Source organism: Heptranchias perlo, chromosome 3 (assembly GCF_035084215.1).
Source record: "Heptranchias perlo isolate sHepPer1 chromosome 3, sHepPer1.hap1, whole genome shotgun sequence".
In the NCBI taxonomy this organism is placed as follows: Eukaryota; Metazoa; Chordata; class Chondrichthyes; order Hexanchiformes; family Hexanchidae; genus Heptranchias; species Heptranchias perlo.
The window spans coordinates 35,565,497-35,587,532 of NC_090327.1; the positions used below are offsets into that span (position 1 = coordinate 35,565,497).

Sequence of the window (22,036 nt, forward strand, 5' to 3'; positions counted from 1 at the left end):
GAAAGCGGGCAGGGAGTTCCAGAAGGCAGGGACTAAAAGAGAAGGCACCACTGGTGCAGCAGAGGATGAGGAGGGTACGATAGTGTAGTGGTTATGTTACTGGACTAGTAATCCAGAGGCCTGGACAAATAATCCAGAGAACGTCAGTTCCCACCATGGCAGTTTGTGAATTTGAATTCAGATGTTGTCGTAATAACTCAACTGGTTCACTAATGTTCTTTTAGGGAAGGAAACCTTGCCCGGCCTGGAATATATGTCTCCTGTCCCACATCAGTGTACTTGACTCTCAACTGCCTTCTGAAGTGGCCTGGCAAGCCACTCGGTTGTGTCAAATGGCTACTAAAAATAAAAGCCGTACGGACTGTAGCGGTTCAAGAAGGCGGCCCACTACCACGTTCACAGGGCAATTAGGAATGGGCAAAAAATGCCGGCCTTGCCAGCGACACTCACATCCCGAGAGTGAATAGAAAAATGAATTAAGAAAAAAGAATGATTCTGAATTGGGTTTCAGTCTTAAGAAATTTACTGATAAATTTTCTAATCCATGATCTTAAGGTGAAACCATGCCAGGTGCCCTCACTCAATTCCTGCCAGTATTATTGTAAGGCAAGTTTTAAATCTTGAATTTTTTTTCTTAAGAACATAAGAAATAGGAGCAGGAGTAGGCCATACGGCCCCTCGAGCCTGCTCCGCCATTCAATCAGATCATGGCTGACCTTCGACCTCAACTCTACTTTCCTGTCCGATCCCCATATCCCTTGATTTCCCTAGAGTCCAAAAATCTATCTATCTCAGCCTTGTATATATTCACGACTCAGCATCCACAGCCCTCTGAGGTAGAGAATTCCAAAGATTCACAGCCCTCTGAGTGAAGAAATTCCTCCTCATTTCAGTCTTAAATGGCCGACCCCTTATCCTGCGACTATGCCCCCTAGATCTAGACTCTTCAGCCATGGGAAACAACCTCTCAGCATCTACCCTATCAAGCCCCCTCATAATCTTTTATGTTTCAGGAAGATCGCCTCTCATTCTTCTAAACTCCAGAGAGTATAGGCCCACTCTACTCAACCTCTCCTCATAGGACAACTCTCCCATCCCAGGAATTAATCTAGTGAACCTTCGTTGCACCGCCTCTAATGCAAGTATATCCTTCCTTAGATAAGGAGACCAAAACTATACGCAGTACTCCAGGTGAGGTGTTACCAAAGCCCTGTACAATTGTAGTAAGGCTTCCTTACTCTTGTACTTCATCCCCCTTGCAATAAAGGCCAACATGTCATTTGCTTTCCTAATTGCTTGCTGTACCTGCACGCTAACTTTTTGTGTTTCTTGTACGAGGACACCCAAGTCTCTCTGAACACTAACATTTAACAGTTTCTCATCATTTAAAAAATATTCTGTTTTTCTATTCTTCCTACCAAAGTGAATAACCTCACATTTCCCCACATTATACTCCATCTGCCACCTTCTTGCCCGTTCACTTAATCTGTCTATATCCCTTTGCAGACTCTTTGTGTCCTCCTCACAGCTTACTTTCCCATTTAGCTTTGTATCGTCAGCAAACTTGGATACATTACACTCGGTTCCTTCATCTAAGTCATTAATATAGATTGTAAATAGCTGAGGCCCAATCACCGATTCTTGCAGCACCCCACTAGTTGTCGCCTGCCAACCTGAGACTGACCCGTTTATCCCTACTCTCTTTTCTGTCCTTTAACCAATCCACCATCCATGCTCATTTATTGCCCCCAAACCTTGTGTATGAGCCCTTACCTTGTGTTTTTTTTTATTCGTTCATGGGATGTGAGCGTCGCTGGCAAGGACGGCATTTATTGCCCATCCCTAATTGCCCTTGAGAAGGTGGTGGTGAGCCGCCTTCTTGAACCGCTGCAGTCCATGTGGTGAAGGTTCTCCCACAGTGCTGTTAGGAAGGGAGTTCCAGGATTTTGACCCAGTGACGATGAAGGATCGGCGATATATTTCCAAGTCGGGATGGTGTGTGACTTGGAGGGGAACGTGCAGGTGGTGTTGTTCCCATGTACCTGCTGCTCTTGTCCTTCTAGGTGGTGGAGGTGCTGTCGAAGAAGCCTTTGTGAGTTGTTGCAGTGCATCCTGTGGATGGTACACACTGCAGCAACTGAACGCCGGTGGTGAAGGGAGTGAACGTTTAGGGTGGTGGATGGAGTGCCAATCAAGCGGGCTGCTTTGTCCTGGATGGTGTCGAGCTTCGAGTGTTGTTGGAGCTGCACTCATCCAGGCAAGTGGAGAGTATTCCATCACACTCCTGACTTGTGCCTTGTGGATGGTGGAAAGGCTTTGGGGAGTCAGGAGGTGAGTCACTTGCTGCAGAATACCCAGCCTCTGACCTGCTCTTGTAGCCACAGTATTTATATGGCTGGTCCAGTTAAGTTTCTGGTCAATGGTGACCCCCAGGATGTTGATGGTGGGGGATTCGGCGATGGTAATGCCGTTGAATGTCAAGGGGAGGTGGTTAGACACTCTCGTTGGAGATGGTCATTGCCTGGCACTTGTCTGGCGTGAATGTTACTTGCCACTTATCAGCCCAAGCCTGGATGTTGTCCAGGTCTTGCTGCATGCGGGCTCGGACTGCTTCATTATCTGAGGGGTTGCGAATGGAACTGAACACTGTGCAATCATCAGCGAACATCCCCATTTCTGACCTTATGATGGAGGGAAGGTCATTGATGACGCAGCTGAAGATGGTTGGGCCGAGGACACTGCCTCGAGGAACTCCTGCAGCAATGTCCTGCGGCTGAGATGATTGGCCTCCAACAACCACTACCATCTTCCTTTGTGCTAAGTAAGACTCCAGCCACAGGAGAGTTTTCCCCCTGATTCCCATTGACTTCAATTTTACTAGGGCTCCTTGGTGCCACACTCGGTCAAATGCTGCCTTGATGTCAAGGGCAGTCACCTCACCTCTGGAATTCAGCTCTTTTGTCCATGTTTGGACCAAGGCTATAATGAGGTCTGGAGCCGAGTGGTCCTGGCGGAACCCAAACTGAGCATCGGTGAGCAGGTCATTGGTGAGTAAGTGCCGCTTGATAGCGCTGTCGACGACACCTTCCATCACTTTGCTGATGATTGTAACAACCTTTTATGTAGCACCTTATCGAATGCCTTTTGAAAATCCAAATATACTACATCCACTGATTCCCCTTTATCTACCCTGCTAGTTACATTCTCAAAAAGCTCTAATAAATTTGTCAAACATGATTTCCCTTTCATAAAACCACGTTGACTATGCCTAATCATATTATGATTTTCTAAGTGCCCTGTTACCACTTCCTTAATGATGGATTCCAGCATTTTCCCAATGACTGATATCAGGCTAACTGGCCTGTAGCCCCCTGTTTTCTCTCTCCCTCCTTTCTTGAATAGCGGGGTTACATTTGCTATCTTCCAGTCCACTGGGACTGTTCCAGAATCTAGAGAATTTTGGAAGATCACAACCAGTGCATCCATTATCTCTGCAGTCACCTCTTTTAGAACCCTAGGATGTAGACCAGCATTTCTAGGGGATTTGTTGGCTTTTAGTCCCATTAGTTTGTCCAGTACTTTTTCTCTAGTCTTATTAATTGTTTTAAGTTCCTCACTCTCATTTATCCCTTGGTTCCCCACTATTTTTGTATCTGTGAAGACAGATACAAAATATTTGTTTAACGCATCTGCCATTTTCTGATTTCCCATTATAATTTCTCCAGTTTCAGCCTCTAAGGGACCAATGTTTTCTTTTGCTACTCTCTTCCTTTTTACATACTTGTAGAAGCTCTTACACTCCGTTTTTATATTTCTTGCTAGTTTACTTTCATATTCCATTTTCTCCCCTTTTCTCAATTTTTTTGGTTGTCCTTTGTTGTTTTCTAAAACTCTCCCAATCCTCAGGTTTATTACTCTTCTTGGCTACGTTATAGGCCTCTTCTTTCAATCTAATACTCTCTAACTTCTTTAGTTAGCCACGGGTGGTTCACTTTTCCCATGGAGTTTTTATTTCCCAGTGGAATGTATACTTGTTGAGATTATTGAAATACTTCTTTAAATGTTTGCCATTGCTTTTCAACTGTCAAACCCTTTAATTTAATTTCCCAATCTACCTTTGACAACTGGCCCTCATACCTATGTAATTGGCTTTATTTAAGTTTTTAAGACTTATTTGTTTTTGGGATGTGGGCGACACTGGCAAGGCCGCATTTATTGCCCATCCCTTGTTACCCTGAGGGAATTAAGAGTTAATCACATATTGTGGGACTGGAGTCACATGTAGGCCCAGATCAGGTAGATGTGGCAGGTTCCCTTCTCTGAAGGACGATAGTGATCTGACAGCTTCCTATGGTTATTTTTCTGGTGCCAGCCCACAGATATATTGAATTCAGTTTCACACCTTGTCATGGTGGCATTTGAACTCATAAACTCTTGTTGCTCGTCCAGTACTGTAACCACTAAGTTAGAATAAATTGGTTAATACATGCCCTAAAATATCTCTGCCAGGCGTTTGTTATGCCTTTGTAGCTGGGGATCGAAAATCAGACAACCTACCCTTAATTTCTAATTTTATTGAATATTTTAGTCGAGTTAACGAGCACTGCTTCAGGCGTTCTGCAAAGGTTGACTGGTTTTAAACACAAGGCTTAAGCCCTCTCTTTGCCCCCTCCATGCTTCTGTAACAGCTCTGTAGTTTGAAACCACTGTTTAGAGACTACTAGTGAAATGTTTTTTTAATTTCCCCGTGACAGGCTGCTAACGGAGCTGGAGTCTCCGCCATGGTGGCCGTTCAGCAGTCGCCTCCGAAAGGCTCAACAGGAAACGAAGAATCAGCCGGAAGCCTCGCCCTCTGCCGCGAAGGTTTTTGGGAAGGAAGGCTTGATACTAAAAGTCCCTGTCCTTTACTCCCACGGCCTGGACTCCAACCTCAAACAGGGTGCACTAGCGGTCCTTTGCTCGGGGCTGGAAATCAGTGATTCAAGCGCGCAGCTCGTGCACAAATACCGACGGGAGGAGGTCGACGACATTAAAGTGCTGAGCCCTTATGAGATGGTTGTCCGCCAGAGGTTCATTGGGAAGCCCGACATTTCCTTTACCCTGCAGTCTGCGAGGATGACTGATGTTGTTTCTATTGTAGAGGTACAATACTCCAAAAAAGTGCAATTCAGAGAGGACCTGTTGGGACTCTTCAGACCAGAGGACTCCCCTGTTTCAGAGAACCTCGGCATGGGCGGCTCCATATGGAATGCAGGTATGGCAAATTTCAGTTCTTAAAGGCTGCAGTCACTGCGCTTGCATGTAGAAAAGATGACACCACACAGTGGCACTTCAGAATAAAAAATTGTCAAGCTAGGAACATATGAGAATTTTTAGAAACTAGAAAATCCCTTGGACCCAAACGTGCCCACCCATTTTATATAGAGAAACCCCACTGATCCACTGCCTTATTACATCCTTCAATCCATACTCTCTATAGACTAAAAGTCGTCTCTTGAATTTGTATCCTGTCCGCTTCAACAGCCTTCCTATGGTAATTTATTCCACAAGCCGATTACCCTTTCTGTGTCAAAAGATCTGTCTGACATCACCTCTTACTCCTAACGTTCTAATTTTTAAATTGCGTCGCCTGCTTTTTAAATTCTTTACCATGGTGAAGATTAAATGTAAAGGAATTCAATTCACAATAAGGAAGAAAGAAAAGAAAGAACTTGTATTTATATAGCACTTTTCACAACCTCAAGACATCCCAAAGCGCTTTACAACCAACAAAGGATGTTTTTGAAGTGTAGTCACTGTTAGAATGTAGGAAGCGTGAAAGCCGATGTGCGCACAGCAAGGTCCCACGAACAGCAATGAGATCATGACCAGATAACTTGTTTTGGTGATGTTGATTGAGGGATAAATATTGGCCAGGACACCAGGGAGAACTCCCCTGCTCTTCTCCGAAACAGTGCCATGGAATCTTCTACATCCATCTGAACGACTCATCGAAAGTACTCAGTACTGCACTGAAGCGTCAGCTTAGATTTTGCGCTGAAGTCTCCGGAATAGGACTTGAACCCACAACCTCTGACTCAGAGGCAATAGTGCTACCACTAAGCCAAGGCTAACACATAAATTTTGAAGGAATGAAGAGCAGCTGCCAAGGCTATCTCATGTTTTTCATAGAGGCCCATTTCAGAGCAGTATGGATGGAAACTTGTACCAGCTTTTCGACATGGGAGGGAGACGGTGATTAACTTGAAGGGGAGGGGTCATTTGCAAAGGAAGAAGTGGAGAAAGTAAAGGGGGAACTGTTTAAATGCAAGTTCTTTTAACAATGCTCCCTCTTTCCATCCAACTCATTACATTGCGAGGATTTAAAATTCATGCATGTGTTTTGCTGTTGGAATATGCTCTTGGGACCTCATTGTTGCCTTGCATTCCCGCATGAGGCTAGACATACAACTAGGGAGATGGAGAATGAGGTTATGAGGACGCTTGTTGCCACTCGCTGTCCGGCCTGACACAAGAGTGTTTGCTTAGACACGTTATGAGACTTGCTTAGACTGTGGATCCATATCCCAGCGAGAGTCCATGCTGGGATATGGAGCATTTAGATTAAAAATGCATTTTAAGGGAAAGCATTGCATTCCCCTGGGCAAGCACCGACTTTTTGAGTGAGCGTGCGTGCGTGCGTGCATTTAGACTGTAACCTGACAATTGGGGAAAGATTTGTTCTGCATTATGAAATTATAAACTTGTTTATGAAGATTGGGCTTATGGAACTCTCTCCTTCCTTCCACTCCTCCCTTCAGTTGTGATCACCGTTGTCACTAAACTTATTTAGTATGTAGGTACTAAAAAGAAAAATTACACCTAAGTCACTTCTTGTACGATGCTCTTAAATCGTCATTTCAAATTGCTTGTACAGCCATCAGCATCTCTAGTGACAGACCTGTAATTCACCATTTATGTTATACAACTCAAAATACTCTTTCCAGGCACAATCCAAATTTGGAAGGACAAAATCTGTCATTGTACTGCTCTGAGACTCCTTCCTTAAATCATCCATGCCTCAGCACCTCTCTTCCTCCTTTCAAGAGCCTGATTAAAAATCTACCCCTTCAATCATACTTTCGGCCTTACCCACTAACTTTTCTGATTTTCCTTTTTTTCTTCTTCTGTGAAGCACTTGAAGATGTCTACCCATATGTGAAGTGTTACAGAAATGTAAGTTGTGGTCGGTTATAACCGTTAAAATAAATGTAGTGTGAAAAATTCACACACAATCAAAATACGTGTTCGTGTCCCCTTGTTCTACAACTAAAGACCCATAGAAGTTAACAGCACAGAAGGGGGCCATTCGGCCCATCCTCTCTATGCCAGCTCTTTGCTAGAGCAATACAAAAACTAATACCACTGTCCTGCTGCCTTTCTATTTCCTCATGTTTTAATCTGCTGTAAATATTTATCTACTCCTCCCTTAAAAGATGTGCTGATCTCTGTCTCAACTATTCCCTGTGGAAAAGCATTCTATACTCTTAACAACTCTGTCAAGGAATTTCTCCTAATTCCTCTCCTCATTCTCTTAGTAGCCTATTCTCTTGAATCATTCTCTTCAAACCCCTCATCACTGACTTCCCCCAGCCAGATGATCGGGTGAATGAGCCATTTCTTATTCACCCTATCAAAACGCTTCATAATTTAAAAAACTTTAATTTTGCCTGGGACAAAATTAATTGGCACTTGGTAAAATATAGGTTAATAAATGAAAGCCAGCATGGATTTGTTAAAGGTAAATCATATTTGACTAACTTGATTGAGTTCTTTGATGAAGCAACAGAGAGGGTTGATGTAGTATTCATGGATTTTAGCAAGGCTTTTGACAAGGTCCCACATGGCAGACTGGTCAAAAAAGTACAAGCCCATAGGATCCAAGGGAAAGTGGCAAGTTGGATCCAAAATTGGCTCAGTGACAGAAAGCAAAGGGTCAGTAACCAGAGGACACAGATTTACAATAATTGGCAAAGTAACCAGAGGCAACATGAGGAAATGTTTTTTTACGCAGCAAGTTGTTATGATCTGAAATGCACTGTCTGAAAGGGTGGTGGAAGCAGATTCAATAATAACTTTCAAAAGGGAATTGGATAAATAATTGAAGGGGAAAAATTTACAGGGCTATGGGAAAAGAGCAGAGGAATGGGTCTAATTGGAAAGCTCTTTCAAAGAGCCAGCACAGGCACAATGGGCTGAATGGCCTCCTTCTGTGTTGTATCATTGATTCTATGCCTTAGCCTTCTCTGTTTCAGTGGAAATAAATCTAGAGTCTCAGCATCCTGGTGAATCTGTTATTGGCTTTTTTTTTAAGCTTTATTATCTAGCTGCACTCGCACTTTCAAGGAATTATGTATTTGAATCATTGGATCTCTTTGTTACTCCCCACTTTTCGGTGTCTTTCCATTGAGTGTATTCTCCCATTCCTTACTTTCCCTCCCAAAATCCATTACCTCATACTTCTTCACATCAAATTGCAACTGTCACCTACTGGCCCAGTGTGGTACCTATCTATATCTGCAGTTTAATCTGGTTACATTTTTTTTATTCGTTCGTGGGATGTGGGCGTCGCTGACAAGGCCAACATTTATTGCCCATCCCTAATTGCCCTTGAGAAGGTGGTGGTGAGCCGCCACTTTGAACCGCTGCAGTCCATGTGGTGAAGATTCTCCCACAGTGCTGTTACGTAGGGAGTTCCAGGATTTTGACCCAGCGATGATGAAGGAACGGCGATATATTTCCAAGTCGGGATGGTGTGTGACTTGGAAGGGAATGTGCAGGTGGTGATGTTCCCATGTGTCCGCTGCCCTTGTCCTTCTAGGTGGTAGAGGTCATGGGTTCGGGAGGTGCTGTCGAAGAAGCCTTGGCGAGTTGCTGCAGTGCATCCTGCAGCCACAGTGCGCCGGTGGTGAAGGGAGTGAATGTTTAGGGTGGTGGATGGGGTGCCAATCAAGCAGGCTGCTTTGTCCTGGATGATGTAGAGCTTGTTGAGTGTTGTTGGAGCTGCACTCATCCAGGCAAGTGGAGAGTATTCCATCACACTCCTGACTTGAGTCTTGTAGATGGTGGAAAGGCTTTGGGGAGTCAGGAGGTGAGTTACTCGCTGCAGAATACCCAGCCTCTGACCTGCTCTTGTAGCCACGGTATTTATGTGGCTGGTCCAGTTAAGTTTCTGGTCAATGGTGACCCCAGGATGTTGATGGTGAGGGATTTGGTGATGGTAATGCCGTTGAATGTCAAGGGGAGGTGGTTAAACTCTCTTGTTGGAGATGGTCATTGCCTGGCACTTGTCTGGCGTGAATGTTATTTGCCACTTATCAGCCCAAGCCTGGATGTCGTCCAGGTCTTGCTGCATGCGGGCATGGACTGCTTCATTTATCTGAGGGGTTGCGAATGGAACTGAACACTGTGCAATCATCAGCGAACATCCCCATTTCTGACCTTATGATGGAGGGAAGGTCATTGATGAAGCAGCTGAAGATGGTTGGACCTAGAACACTGCCCTGAGGAACTCCTGCAGCAATGTCCTGGGGCTGAGATGATTGGCCTCCAATAACCACTACCATCTTCAGGCACTGGAGAGTTTTCCCCCTGATTCCCATTGACTTCAATTTTACGAGAGCTCCTTGGTGCCACACTCGGTCAAATGCTGCCTTGATGTCAAGGGCAGTCACTCTCACCTCACCTCTGGAATTCAGCTCTTTTGTCCATGTTTGGACCAAGGCTGTAATGAGGTCTGGAGCCGAGTGGTTCTGGCGGAACCCAAACTGAGCATTGATGAGCAGGTTATTGGTGAGTAAGTGCCGCTTGATAGCACTGTCGACAACATCTTCCATCACTTTGCTGATGATTGAGAGTAGACTGGTGGGGTGATAATTGGCCGGATTGGATTTGTCCTGCTTTTTGTTGGCAGGACATACCTGGGCAATTTTCCACATTGTCGGGTAGATGCCAGTGTTGTAGCTGTACTGGAACAGCTTGGCTAGAGGCGCAGCTAGTTCTGGAGCACAAGTCTTCAGCACTACAGCTGGGATGTTGTCAGGGCCCATTGCCTTTGCTGTATCCAGTGCACTCAGCTGTTTCTTGATATCACATGGAGTGAATCAAATTGGCTGAAGACTGGCTTCTGTGATGGTGGGGATATCGGGAGGAGGCGGAGATGGATCATCCACTCGGCACTTCTGGTTGAAGATGGTTGCAAACGCTTCAGCCTTGTCTTTTGCACTCAGGTGCTGGACTCTACCATCATTGAAGATGGGGATGTTCACGGTGCCTCCTCCTCCCGTTAGTTGTTTAGTTGTTCACCACCATTTACGACTGAATGTGGCAGGACTGCAGAGCTTTGATCTGATCGGTTGTGTTGGCTAGGGGCTGTATCTAACCAGACGTATAAGCTATATGTATATGATCTAACGGCGTGAATAAAGTGAATTGAGAGTTAAGAGAGAACTGAATCTTCTCCTCTGTGTACTAAGCCAGTAACCGTAACCGGTGACCTCCGGTCAACAGTTGGTTGTGGATTCGCTTAGCTCTGTCCACAGCTTGTTGCTTCTGCTGTTTAGCATGCATGTAGTCCTATGTTGTAGCTTCACCAGGTTGGCACCTCATTTTTAGGTACACCTGGTGCTGCGCCAGGCATGCTCTTCAATACTCCTCATTGAACCAGGGATGATCCTCTGGCTTGTTGGTAATGGTAGAGTGAGGAATATGCCGGATCATGAGGTTGCAAATTGTGTTGGAATACAATTCTGCTGCTGCTGATGGCCCACAGCACCTCATGGGTGTCCAGTTTTGAGCTGCTAGATCTGTTCTGAATCTATCCCATTTATCACGGTGGTAATGCCACACAACACATTGGATGGTGTCCTCAGTGTGAAGACGGGACTTCGTCTACACAAGGATTGTGCGCTGGTCACTTCTACCAATACTGTCATGGACAGATACATCTGCAACATGTAGATAGGTGAAGTAGGTTTCTCCCTCGTGTTGGTTCGCTCACCACCTGGTGCAGGCCCAGTCTGGCAGCTATGTCCTTCAGGACTCAGCCAGCTCTATCAGTAGTGGTGCTACCGAGCCACAGTTGGTGATGGACATTGAAGTCCCCCACCCAGAGTACATTCTGTGCCCTTGCTACCCTCATACACTTGAACCATCCCTTTCGGATGGGATGTTAAACCGAGGCACTATCTGCCCTCTCACATGGATAAGTTCTCCCACGGCACTATTCGAAGAAGAGCAGGGGAGTTCTCCCTGGTGTCCTGGCCAATATTTATATCTCAACCAACATCCCTAAAACAGATTATCTGGTCATCTCATTGCTGTTTATGGGACCTTGCTGTGCCCAAATTGGCTGCCGCTTTTCCTACATTAGAATAGTGACTACACTTCAAAAGTAATTAATTGGCTGTAAAGCGCTTTGGGACATCTGGAGATTGTGAAAGGCGCTATAGAAAGAAAGAACTTGCTTTTATATCTTTCGTTCCTTTTCCCTTTCTTATCTTTTTTCCTTTCTTTTCCTTCTTTTAAACAGATAGGGGCTATACTGCGTACAGTCAGTTATGAATATTCCACTGCCCTGAAGTTGTTTCGAAGATTTGTGTTGATAAAATTCACAGACATCTTGTGCCGGGGAATAAGATGTATCTCTTCTGTTTTGTGTCAGGAATAATACAGGTTATGTTATAATGATGGTCAAGGAAGGGGGTAATCCAGAAGCTCACCTGGATTCCTCTGTAGACAACCTGCCTCATGTATTTTTGTGTCTGAATAAGTATTGGTGCCAGGAATGGATGGATTTGAAATTACCCTTGTGATTCGTGGAATGGAAGAAAGCCTTGGTAGCAATTTTGGGTGTGATGTGGCTACAGAAACAGGCATTTTATCTGTGAAGTGGAAGGGATTGATTTCATTTATTCAGACATTTTCATCAATTGGCTTAAGGATTAAATTCACAGCCGTTTGGTTCTGGGTATATATAGGAAAGTATAGGACCAGAAAAGACTCTGCAAGCCATCTGCCTGTCTCAAAAACTAATATTTCTCAACCACTGAATCTCTCAAATACCTATCCAATCCTTCCTTGAATTTTTCTGCAGTATCTGCCTCCTAGTCACTTCCATTTCAATCCTCTGTGTAAAGTAGTTAAATCTAAACTATCTGTGCACCTTCCCTTTTCTAGCTTTCAGCCCATGTCGCCTTGCTCTCGAGTTTATGGCAATCTCGAACATATTATTGGGGTTTGATTTCTCTGTTCCTTCAAGAATCCTGGATAATATCTACCCTGAGCCTTCTCTTCTAAAGAATAAATGTGCTTCTGGAGCTAGGATATGAGAGAGGGAGGTAAAAGTTTGAAATAAAAGCACATGCATCTATGAGGAGGTAACTGAAGGCCTGGTCAGAGAAGTAGGCTTTGAGTGGGCTTTTGAAAATGGGCAAGGTGTAGCAAGGCAGAGAGCTTGAGGAAGAGAATTCCAGAAGGCAGCACTCTGATGGCAGAAGGCTCTGACACTGGTGGGGCAGAGGAGTTGAGATGTTTAAATGTCCAGCGTTGGAAAGAGTGGAGCATCATGTAGGGCTGGAGGAGGTTATGGAAGTTGGATAGACTGAAACCCTGGAAGAATTTATAAACCAGGATGAAGATTGTGATATTGTTGCTGTACCAATGGAGGTCAGCAGGGAAAGGGGTGGTGGATGAGTTGGCGTTTGTGCGGGATGGAGCTAGGGTCTTCTGGCGAGGGGAATTTTAGAGAAATAGAGCCTGGAGGTACTGAAGGCGTGGTGAGGGTTTGGGTAGTGGAGATGATATTAGGGTTAGGGTGTAAGTAGATGCAGTCTTGGTGATAGACAAGATGTGAAGTTTGAAGACAAAATATTAATACTCCAGTGTGGTGCAAAGAAATAGTCTCTCAGCATCGTTTTGACAGTGCTTCTTAATCTTAACTTTTAAAGGAACACTCCTACTAGGAGGGTGGACTTTTGTTTCCCATACCAGCTATCCTTTTTTGTAATCCTTGTGTAGTCATGGGAGTAGATTTTGATTTTGTGCGATGGTGTAAAACGGGCGATAGTTCTATGTTAATCACTCCTTGTGTGAACAGTGTCCCAACTTCAGTCCTCAATTTGCCTTTCACTGGTTTGTACTGTTCCCTATCCCCCTGTCATGGTTTAACTTGAAGTAGTGTTGTTATATGTACCTTTCTATGCTATTTACTATCTTACGAATCCTATAACATCCCCTTTTTGTCGCCACCTTTCAAGTTTCTCCTACCTTTCCTCATAACTCAGTGCTAAGGATCAATTCTGCTGACTTTTCTCTGCACTGCCTCCAGAGCCTGGTTGTGTTCTTGTATCTGAGTGATCAAAAGTGGACACAGTTACTCCAGGTGCAGTCTGATCCCACTAAATAGCAGCAAATGACCTGTGTCTGCATTGATTTCTGCAGCAACTGGCTTCTTGGACAGAGTGATGCATCCTGTTTCAGCAGGCGGTGGACAGATGTCCCAACAAGTTTCTGAGCAGACAGTCTCGGAGGCCGAGGCTCAAGAGCTGAGACAAGTAAGTGAGTTGTTTTCCATTTATGGACTTAACACTGTGTGATGGACAGGCTCTTAAACTACAACCCCAGCCCTCATTGTTTGTGTAGATTGTATTGATCAATTAACTGAATGCATTGTACATTTTTGAGATCATTAAGAATATGTGTCAGTGGTGATAACTAATTTTCAGTGTTGTACATTTAGCCCAATGTAAGAAAAAGGTGATGGCCAAATGAAACTAGGTGGTGGGCCATGACCCTGAAATCACGGGGCAAAATGCTGGTCCAATTATCTGCTACTCAGCCTCTCTGCTTGCCTTTACTGTGTGATTTGGTTTCTTCACTAAGTGGAGAGTCCTTGTCGCTATGTTTTCACTCTCTCTCCTGCAGACTTTTTCGTTCTCTCTCTTGCGCTTGCTCACTTACTCATGCTTTCTCTCTTTGTTCCACTAGATCAAAAGGCCAAGACTCTGTATGTTGTTTCTCTTTTATGAAATATATAAAATAAATGTATTCATACAATGCTGTATTGGGTCATCGAAGCATCTCAAAACGCTTCACACCCCAATGATTACTTTTTTGACGTGCAGTAATTGTTGTTATGGAGGCAAAAATGGCAGCTATTCTGCAGCAGCATCTCGCAAACAACAATGAGATGAATGACTAGTTAATTATCTACTCACCGTTCCATTTGGTTCTCCTCTTTTCTTGCATGCTTCCTTTCACTCTCATGCTGGTTCCTCCTCGCAGAATTTCAGATGTGGGATTAAGAGGGTGTCTGAGCTGTCTGTCTTGCCCCTTTTGCCCTTTGCCCTTCTGAATATTTGTACTCTTTCCGGCTGCCTCTTGTGCTTTTTCTCTGTCGTGCACACTCCCTCTGCTGCTCTGGTGTGGGCTTTGTGTTTTGTACGCCTGCTTATTTTCTGTCTCATGCAAACTTGCTTCCTATTCAAAATAATTTTTTTTACACTGGAGAGTTTCTGGTGATTTGACTTTTCCTCTTTTCCTGAAGGCACTGACTCCTTCTGAAGTATGAGTTGTCTACTGATACCATCGCCGAGTGGCCATATTTCATCTGTGAGTCTAGATAGTGAATGTGGGTGGCGTCTCAGTTGAGCCCAGTCCTGTCCAACACCTATACATAGAATGGATCACTGAAAACTGATCAGCTAGAGCCCTGACTAATTGAAATTTTCCCCCCTCTCTAGTTCAAGGTACAGAGATCAATTGTAGTCTCCTGTTGCTACTCTCACTGAAATCTGATAAGTCAGTATGGATTGGGGGTCAAACGTGACTGGTCTCTTCTGCTGTACCACATCAGACAGTACACCTAGCACCCGAGAGCAGTTTGATTTCCCATATACTTCTCCTGTGTGTCTCATTCCTTCAGTTAAGAGAGAAAGAACTTACATTTTAGTAATGTTAGTTGAGGGATAAATGTTGCCACAACATCGGGGAGAACTCCCCTGCTCCTCTTCAAATACTGCCATGGGATCTTTTACGTCCACCTGAGAGGGCAGATGAGGTCTCAGTTTAAGATCTCATCTAAAAGCCAGCACTTCCGACAGTGCAGCACACTCTCAGTACTGCACTGAAGTGTCAGCCTAGATTATGTGCTTAAGTGTCTGGAGTGGATCTTTTTCCACGACTTTCTGACTCAGGTGCGAGAGTGCTACCACTGAGCCACGGCTGACATATTGTTATGCATGTATCAGCAGTTTTTCAGATCACTGGTCACAGGTGTGATTACTGTCCTTTTTTTCTATCAGAGAGTGTTTGTGACAATTTCTTTTTAGTGGTTTTTAGTAAAATGACCTTGGGTATAAGGGTAAGGGAGACCCCGCCTACCCTTTCAGGTGGTCCCATGACACTACTCAAAAAAAGAGCAGGGACTAATTGAATAGCTCTATCAAAGAGCCGGCACGGGCACGATGGGCCGAATGGATGCCTTCTGTGCTGCAAGACTCTATAAGAGCAGCGGAGTTCTTCCGGTCTCCTGGCCAACGTTTATCCTCAACCCACGCCACTGAGAAACAGATTATCTGGTCATTTATCTCATTGCTTTTTCTGGAACCGTGCTGTTTTCAAACTGGCTGTAGGTGTAATACATTTCCCTACATTACAACAGTGACTACACTTCAAAAGTACTTAATTTGCTATGAAGCACTTGGGGACACCCTGAGATGGTGAAAGGTGTTATATAAATGCAAGTTCCTGCATTCTCTTCAGCTTGTTTTTCCCTCTCGCTCCTTTTGTGCTGCCTCTCCCCCTCTTGCCACTAAAGTACATCAGTTTCTGTGAAGAAGTGATTGATAAAACCAGACACCAGAGGGCTCCAAATACATTCCGTAAGCAGACCTGCTGAAGCACTGAACCTTTTTAATGTGCTGTAAATCTTGGGATGGGCTGCAGTAAATTTTTCCTCTCGCTGAATAACTGAAGGATTAAGAGAGTCGTCATGTTTTCAGAAATATTAGATACATCCAGACCTCACTGTGTCGAGCTGGAGCTCTTCACTTCTATTCAAAGCTACAGTCCTGCATTTAACTGAAACTCAAAAAATACTTCTGAGAAATGAGCATAAACTGGTCATAAACCAGCTGACAGCCACAATTTTACGGTACCGGTTGGTCACTTTGATCCCTCCTCCTGAGTTTGTCGCCAAGATTCAGAAGAAGCTCGTTGACTTCTGGAATGAAAGAAAACATTGGGTAGCTGCTGCGGTCCTGAGCCTCCCACTTAGGGAGGGTGGTCAGGCGCTGGTGTGCGTTCATACCCAGGTAACGACTTTCCGCCTTCAGACCCTGCAGCGACACTTGTACGTTGAGGATCCTTCGAGATGGTATGCGCTGGTGACTTTTTTTCTTCTGCCAACAGCACGGCCTGAACTATGACATGCAGCTCCTGTTTGTCACGTTGCCGGACGTCCTTACAGGAGCTGCCTGTCTTTTACCAGGATCTAATCAGGGTCTAGAATATGGTTGCCTCTAGTTGGAGTTCTCCCCCATCAGGGCTGGCAGCCATCCTGCGGGAGCCGCTGCTCAGGAATCCGCACCTCCACATAGTAAGCTTCGGCAACACGGGACTGATGGCGGAGCGGGCCCTGGCTGGCAAGGTAACCATAGTTAGGGATGTCCTGGATGGCGGAGGAGTGGGCTGGATGTTGCCGAGGACATTGGCATAACAAATGTCCTGGCGCCACATCCGGTATGCAGCCAAAGCCATCCAAGCGCTAAAAGCGTACTTGGCCCTGACTCCACTAGGTGTATCGAGGAGACTCAAGCGTGTGGAGCGATCTCATCCAATCTGACCAAGTTCGGACGGATTTTCTCATCAGTGCCAGGCCCCAAAACCTCCCTCGGGAGCCTGCCCCTCACAACATGAGCAGTCTCTCGGAAATTCCTTCCATGCCATTCCACTCTGCGCGGAGGGGTTTCCTGTATGGGCTGCTCCTGCACGTGCTTGCCACTTCATGACCCCATCCCCCCACCCCCCTGTTTTCGGTCCGAACACGCCTTGGCGTACCATTTTGCCATCCTGTGGAGGCGGAGGTCCCCAATAGAGGGCTCTCTACGTGGGAGTCTTCCCCAGCACCACTGGGGATTTGGAATGGAGATTGTTGCACGGAGCAGTGCCCACAAACAGGACTCCCAGGCTGCCTGTAATTTCTGTGCCTGGACGAGTCCATTTTCTATATGTATACCGAGTGTGAGAGGTTGGAGCCCCTATTTCAATATTTGAAGGGGCTGCTCCTCAAGTTCTGGTTGCACAGGAGTCCCACGCTCCTGATCTTTGGCCACCTGGTGAGGAAGGGGGTGGGCAAGTCGGAGGATCTCCTCCTGGGTTTGCTCCTGGGCCTGGCCACGGTGACCATCTACAGGTCCAGGCTATATACGGCCCATGGGGGGGGGCGGTTGCTCCGACTCTCTGCCTCTCTTCCATGGCATTTTCCATGCCTGGGTGGCCCTGGTGAAGGAGCACACGATGTTTGCCAGTACGCTAGAGGCTTTCAGAGACCGGTGGGCACCGCGGGGTCTGGATTGCGTAATAGACAAGGACAATAAAATTATTATTTAATTGGTTTTCTAATTGATCTGTCAAGATGATATGGGTTGGCTCAGAGTCATCAATAAAGGGTCACGTTTATCCAAAAAAAAAGCCTGCAGAGAATTTAAAGAGACACTCCCATTTTCAGTACCTCCTATAAAAATCAACAATTAAAAAGTATTATATACAAATACCATCTCTTTTTGTCTAAAACCAGTTAGATACTGAAAGAAGGAGATGGAAAGCACTGAAACAGTACTAAGAGCCATGTCACTCATTGGCCGGAGAGGCTGAGATCTGCTGATTCGGCTATTTAAAGAGCTAGTAAGCACCAAAACATAAAAGAACAAAATATTGGAGGTAAAATCATGAGCGGCACAGCTGGGATCTACCTGTACAAAATTGATGAGGGGAATTGAAGGGGGGAAAATTACAGATTTTATATAGAAGTATGGAATCGTGGTGAGCTTGGTTTGAGTATTCTGCCCGCATGGTCACTGCAGGTGGATTCTGCCATTATTTCATTTTAAAACTGCTGGGTTTCTTGTGGTGTTGCTCACCGTAAGTCGGAGGATCTGGTGGAAGCTTCTGGGAGACGCAATGACATGGATGGTGAAGGGAGTTTTCTTGTAGTGTGGCAGAACTTTTTTTTTGGCCTGCACGCCTTTTCAAAAAAAGTAAGACGTGCTATATCTGAAGGACATTGGTGTGGTATATCGGCTGTGTTTTTTTAAAAAAACACATAAGATCAGATTGGAGTGGAAAGAATGCGGGTGGAGGAGGTCTTAATGCAAATAGTTTTATCTGTAATCAATATTTTTTCTTTTTCTCCTGCCCTCACTCATTATTTTTCTCTCTCTCTCCCTCTCCTCCCCTCCCCTCTGTATGTGCTCTCCTTTCCTTTTCTCTCTCCTTCCCTCCCAACAGGTCTCTACTTCTATCACCTCTTTTGAAGCACTTGTTGGCCTTTGCATGCACAGGCCGTTTTGATATTGGTGGCAGCAGCAGCTGCTGACTGACAAAAAGAGTTTGAAACAGAGGTGCTTTCATCTGTTTCGCCCTTCCATTAATCTCCTGAGGATCCTATGAGGGGTAGCACAGTGTGTTCCTCAACAGCAGAGCTTTTGTTTTCTATATTTAAAAAAAAATTCAAAATCTTTAGTATGCTAACATTGATGTGTATAACTTTCTGCTCTACTGCTCCTGAATACAGACTCCACAGTCCGTCTGAAGGTGCTGACTCCCCGCTGGGGTACAGTTCCACAGATGCACACTGCCTCCTACTACCTCATCGAAGTGACCGTTCTTCATGCACAAGCCCAGACAGTGAGCATCCACAGGCCATTCTACTAAGGAGGGTGTCCCATATCATCCCGATTCCTATCCACTTATGTGCTTTCCAGTCCAGGTCACTGGAGCAATCAGAAGCTGTAGCCACAAAATTCCTTCACTAGCCCAAGAGCGCTGAGGCCAGTTGGCTTGCCACAAACTCTGGCTAAGAACAGATATAAATGACTCACACTAATACAGTGCTTTATCACATTCACTGTGGTAAAGAAGGAGATTTAATAAAGGTTTTTAAAATTAGGAAGGTTTTGATAGGGTGAATAGATAAAGACTATTTCCTCTGGTTGGGGAGGCAATGATGAGGGTGTCATCAGTTTAAAATTATTGAGGTTGAGTTTAAAAGAGATTGAGGAGAGAGATTAGGAGAAATTTCTTGACAGTGTTCTTGGAGCATTCAATCCTTTGCCACAGGGAGTGTTTTAGGAAGAGAGTATTGTATCTTTTAATGGAAAAGAATGAATATTTGAAGCAGAGGAAGTTACAGGGCCACGGAGAGAGCGGGATAGTGGGATTAGTTTTTGATTGCTCAAACAAAGAACCAACACAGACGTGATGGGCCAAATGGTCTCCTTCTGTGCCGTAAACTTCTATGATCTCATCTCTCGGAAACATCTCAAAGTGCTTGACTTACTTTGAATTACTTTGAAGTTCCGTGACTGTCGTGGAAGCATATGTGATCCCGCAAACATCAACGAGAATAACCAGCTAATCTTTTTCTTTAATGGTATTGGTTGAGGGAGGAATTTTGGCTAGGATTTTGGGGGAACTGCCTCCTTTTCTTCTAACATGGGATCTTTTAATGTCTACCTGGACCACCGGATCAGGCAGCTGGGGGCTCGGTTCTATATCTGGTCTGAGGGATGCAACCTCCAGCAGTGCAGCACTCCTTCAGTACTGTACTGTGTCAGCCTAGATCATGTGCTCACATCCTGCGGTGGGGATTAAACTCACAACCTGATTCAGAGACACGGCAGTGCTAAAGGAATGTTGTCCATCGGAGGAGATTCCCCCCGACCTGTCCAAGTGGTTGAGGTAGATGTTCAAGCATTTGACAAGGTACCGCAAGGTAGGTTGTTACATAAGGTTAAATCTCATGGGATCCAAGGTGAGGTAGCCAATTGGATACAAAATTGGCTTGACGACAGAAGACAGAGGGTGGTTGTAGAGGGTTGTTTTTCAAACTGGATGCCTGTGTCCAGCGGTGTGCCTCAGGGATCGGTGCTGGGTCCGCTGTTATTTGTTATTTATATTAATGATTTGGATGAGAATTTAGGAGGCATGGTTAGTAAGTTTGCAGATGACACCAAGATTGGTGGCATTGTGGACAGTGAAGAAGGTTATCTAGGATTGCAACGGGATCTTGATAAATTGGGCCAGTGGGCCGATGAATGGCAGATGGAGTTTAATTTAGATAAATGTGAGGTGCTGCATTTTGGTAGATCGAATCGGGCCAGGACCTACTCCGTTAATGGTAGGGCGTTGGGGAGAGTTATAGAACAAAGAGATCTGGGAGTACAGATTCATAGCTCCTTGAAAGTGGAGTCACAGGTGGATAGGGTGGTGAAGAAGGCATTCAGCATGCTTGGTTTCATTGGTCAGAACATTGAATGCAGGAGTTGGGATGTCTTGTTGAAGTTGTACAGGGCATTGGTGAGGCCACACTTGGAGTACTGTGTACAGTTCTGGTCACCCTATTATAGAAAGGATATTATTAAACTAGAAAGAGTGCAGAAAAGATTTACGAGGATGCTACCGGGACTTGATGGTTTGACTTACAGGGAGAGGTTAGACAGACTGGGACTTTTTTCCCTGGAGAGTAGGAGGTTAAGGGGAGATCTTATAGAAGTCTATAAAATAATGAGGGGCATAGACAAGGTCGATAGTCAAAATCTTTTCCCAAAGGTAGGGGAGTCTATAACGAGGGGGCACAGATTTAAGGTGAGAGGGGAGAGATACAAAAGGGTCCAGAGGGGCAATTTTTTCACTCAAAGGGTGGTGAGTGTCTGGAACGAGCTGCCAGAGGCAGTAGTAGAGGCGGGTACAATTTTGTCTTTTAAAAAGCATTTGGACAGTTACATGGGTAAGATGGATATGGGCCAAGTGCAGGCAATTGGGACTAGCTTAGTGGTATAAACTGGGCGACATGGACATGTTGGGCCGAAGGGCCTGTTTCCATGTTGTAACTTCTATGATTCTATGATTCTATGTGCCATACCGTTACTCAAAGATGGACAGGGAATTCTCCCAGTGTCCTGGCCAACACCATCGCAAATAGATGAACTGAGCATTCGCCTCATTGCTGTTGGTGGCTTGTTGCTGTCGTGGAAAGGTCATGTTTACCCACATGACCGCACTCCCAAATCAGTTTGAAATACACTTAAAGCACAACTGAAGTTTGACAAGCGACAATTTACAATTGTATTTCTTTGTGCAGTTAAAGTGGACAGAGTGTGAAAACAGTACACCACCTTCACTTTACTGAAGTCCCAGTACCGACATTGTAATTTCTAAAGTGCTGGCTCAATACCCAGTGTTTTGCACTGTTGCGCTCGGCAAGCAATGCCCACGGAAATAGAGCTAAAGGCCAAATGACAGTATTCAAATCTAGATTTGAATTCTATCCCCCTTTATTGAAAAATCTTGAATCTAAATCCAGATTATTTTTATATGCCAGTATTATTTCTTTGCAACGCATGGGTTTACTTGGACAACAACCAGCATAGAAACAGTACCTATGTGTCTTATTTTTGGACATCATGCCAGTGCTTCCTTGGAAGCCGACCACTGAAGCAATCCCCAATGGAGTTTAAGAACTCCAAAATATGTACTCCTCCACAGTAAACACCGTTCAGGCCTGTACCCCACATCTCTCCGCTGCCCTGTTTTAATTGGGACGTTGTGACAATGAAAAGCACAGCTGAGAAAAGCTGCTCCAGAGCACAAGACTCTGAAAGTGGTAAAATCAGCTGGTTTTACCCCAAATGGCAACTCACCACATTGACAGCTATGCAGTACTGAGTCATTGATTTGTAAGTCCAGTTTCACCCACCTCCGAAAATACTCTGTCTCA

At 45.0% G+C, this 22,036-nt stretch overlaps 1 protein-coding gene across 2 annotated transcripts in view; it reads left to right on the plus strand.

Moving 5' to 3' along the window:
* Window positions 1-22,036, plus strand: part of snap47 (synaptosome associated protein 47) — a 34,036-nt gene that overhangs the window by 7,009 nt on the left and 4,991 nt on the right. For both annotated transcript variants that reach the window (XM_067978810.1, XM_067978803.1), the window contains exons 3-4: window positions 4,755-5,254; window positions 13,480-13,592. In XM_067978810.1, coding sequence (XP_067834911.1) covers window positions 4,755-5,254; window positions 13,480-13,592 — 613 coding nt within the window. The remainder of the gene's footprint in view (window positions 1-4,754; window positions 5,255-13,479; window positions 13,593-22,036) is intronic.